General features: G+C 33.7%; 1 protein-coding gene across 1 annotated transcript; it reads right to left on the bottom strand.

The window, feature by feature from the left end:
• Positions 1-1,398: 1,398 nt before the first annotated feature.
• Positions 1,399-2,985, bottom strand: LOC149237024 (uncharacterized). Its single transcript, XM_089369120.1, has one exon. The coding sequence runs from the start codon at positions 2,983-2,985 to the stop codon at positions 1,399-1,401; it is 1,587 nt and encodes a 528-aa protein (XP_089225246.1).
• Positions 2,986-3,312: the final 327 nt, after the last annotated feature.

Raw genomic sequence — 3,312 nt, 5'->3', positions numbered from 1 at the left:
TTAAAGGATTTCAATATGTTAATGTTTTTTTATAGTTTTAATAAATTAAAGTTATTTTTAATTTTTATTTATTATACATGTAAATACTTATTTTCTTGATTAATAAGAATTTCAATTAATAAATATAAACATACAAGATTATTATGCATGAATATTCTTTTTTAACCAAATAGATTATTAATTTTTATTTTCTAAATAATTTATTATAAAGATTTGTTTTATACATGAATATACTTATTATACATTATTATTAATTGCTTGAGTTTTTTATTAATTTTAATTTTTTTGTTTACTTAATAACTTATCATAGTGATTTGCTTTTTACTCTATTGTAATATTTTATATCTTTGTCTATTTTTCCTTTAATTTATTTAATTCATGTAATATTTTAAGAGGATGAAGTGTTATTACAGATTAGGCCTATAAGCTAGATTAAGAAGGTGTTTATATTACATTAATCTTTTAATATTTTTATAATTTTGGTATATTAAAGCTTATTTATAATTTTATTTATTATACATGAATATACTTCTTATTATACATGCTTATTAATAGCTTGAGTTTTTTATTATTAATTTCTTGTTTACATGGTGATTTATCATAATGATTTGATATTAACATATTTTAATATTTTAAATTTATGTGTCTATTTTTCTTTAAATTATTTGACTCATGAAAGGTTTTAAGAGGATAAAGAGTTATCAAAGAAGGGTTTATAGGCCTATAAGCAGGATAGGTTATAAACAAAGTTATAAGGGGAGGGGGCAGATTCGATCTAAAGAAGGGAGGATAAGAAGCAAAGAAGGCAAAAGGAGGGCCAAATTTACTCTATGGGGGTGAGGAGGGAGGTCCAATTCCTACTAATTTCCAAGCCTCCATCTCTGTTGAGGTTATGCGGGTGTTTTATGATCTCAAGGGCCTCCCGGACTTTACGTTTGAACTGGTGTTTTTCATTTGCAATGACTTTCGTGTTTTCAAGGCATATATGGTGGTTTGTCTTACCTGCATGTTCTGCCAAGGCCGAGGAACGGTTTCTTTCTCTTCGGATATCTGCACTATGCTCTTTTAGCCTGATACTGACTGATCTACGTGTTTCCCCGATATATTGATCTCCACAGGAGCAACTGATGATGAAGACACCTTTTTGTTGGAGATGTTTTGGGTTGTCTTTGACTTATTTCATTCTTTGTCTAATAGTTGTCAAGGGTTTGAATGAGGTTTTGATATTCTTATTTAAGATAATTTTGGCTAGCTTATCAGTTACACCCTGAATATATGGAAGGTAGGCCTGGGCAGCTGGGGGGTTGTTAGTTTTGTTTTTTTTGCTTCCAGTTTTGGCTTTTTTAATGGCTTTGAAGATATCTTTATTATTGTATCCTAATTTGGAAAAAGCTCTTTTTAAGTAGGTGATTTCTTCGTCGATGTGGCTCTCATCAGAAATTCTACAAGCTCTAGTGAAGAGGGTTTGAAGAACTCCCATTTTTTGGGCTGGGTGGTGGTGGGAATCTGCATGGAGATAGTTATCAGTATGGGTCTTTTTCTGAAGACTTTGTGACCTATAGAACCATCCTTGTTTCTAATGAGGAGGATGTCCAGGAAGGGGATGCAATTATTATCTTCAATTTCCATAGTAAATTTGATGTCCTTAGAAATTCTATTGAGATGGTTTAAAAAAAATTTCAGTTCATCCTCCCCATGGGGCCAATCCACACTGGTGTCGTCCACGAACCTGATCCAAAACCTGGGTTTTAATGGGTAGGTGTCCAGGGCCTTCTTTTCAAACTTTTCCATGAAGAGATTGGCTACGATAGGTGAAAGGGGTGATCCCATAGCCACTCCTGAAGTTTGCTCAAAAATCTCTCCTTGGAATGTGAAGAAGGTGGATCTCAGACAGACTTCAGCTAATTTTGCAGTTTGTGGGTCCGTCACTTCCTTCACTACTTGGATTGCTTCATCTAAGGGAATTTTAGTGAACAACTGGACAACATCAAAACTAACGATTTTATCACCAGGTTCTACCTTGGCATTTTTAATGAAATCCACATATTGGCTGGAATCTTTTATGAAAGAACTAGTCTTGCCAACCAGCGGAGCTAATTTTCTAGCGACATATTTTGCTAATTCGTAAGTGGGTGATCCTATAGTATTGACTATAGGTCTCAACAGGACATCTGCTTTATGAATTTTGGGGGCTCCATAAATGCGAGGGGTAATTTCACTGTCAGGAGTAAGGAGTCTTTTTAGTTTTTCGTCTAGATTAGTTTCTTTTATGGCTCTTTTGACCAGTCTTGTAATTTTAGAGATGGGGTTCTTTTCTAGCTTCTTGTAGCTGCCACTGTTGTATAAGTGGTCCTTCATTTTGCTTATGTAATCATCATGATTCATTACAACCGTGGCTCCTCCTTTGTCAGCTTTTAAAATGACAATGTCATTGTTATTCCTAAGATTTTTTAGGGCTCTGAGTTGCTCTTGGTTCAAATTCTTTTTAGGGGGCCTTTCTTTCCTAAGGATAACCGCACATTCTTGTCTAATAAGTTCTTTTTCCTCTTCTTTGAGCGTTTTGATTCCATCCTCCAGGCTACATATAATTTCTTCATTAGGGATTCGTTTCGGGGCTAAGGCGAAATTGAGCCCTTTGCTTAAGACTTCAATTTCTTCTTTTTTCAACTCATAAGAAGAAATATTTATGACTTTATTGTTTGAATTCTTTATATTATCTGCCTTAATAATATGATTTGTTATGTTCTTATATGGATTATTATCTGTGTTTTCCACGTTACCCATGTTATCCTCCTCTTCCTTATTAATTTTATCATCTTTATTGACGTTATGCTCCATGTTTACAACGGTATTGTCATTTTTAAATTTCACCGTGCTGTTTTTTGGCAGGTTAACGATGTTGCTAAGAGGATTAATGTACGTTATGGAGGTTCCAACGCTGTTTACTGCGCCATTGCTACGGATTATATTCTTATTTCCCTTCATGTCGTTGCTATCTATTGAGAACTCTGTAATATGACAGTAGATCTTCAGAATTTCACTGATTGGTACAGTTTGTGGTTCAGAGGTTTTATGATTCAATATATTTAGAGGTATACGCAGGTTGGGCAAAAGGAAGTAGTGTATACACACAAGTTTGCTTCATTAAAGGAGCGTATACATTCTGACACATGCCTTTTGAGGTTACAGTTAGTTCTGCTTATTAATGCAGTGTTCTGGGTTCAGATTTGTGTACTGGTTACAGTAATCTATCTATTCCAGTTGATTAATTAAATTTTATTAAGTTTGAATGAATGGTTGATTCAGTTGTGT

The sequence above is a fragment of the Pinus tabuliformis genome, chromosome 8 (genome assembly GCF_031772625.1).
Source record: "Pinus tabuliformis cultivar Carrire ecotype Pingquan chromosome 8, CPIR1, whole genome shotgun sequence".
Lineage (NCBI taxonomy): Eukaryota > Viridiplantae > Streptophyta > Pinopsida > Pinales > Pinaceae > Pinus > Pinus tabuliformis.
This window is presented reverse-complemented; position numbering and strand designations above follow the sequence as displayed.

What these genes read in the sequence shown, in the direction of transcription:
- LOC149237024 (XM_089369120.1), bottom strand. Translation starts at nt 2,985, where the DNA reads ATGAAGGGAAATAAGAATATAATCCGTAGCAATGGCGCAGTAAACAGC.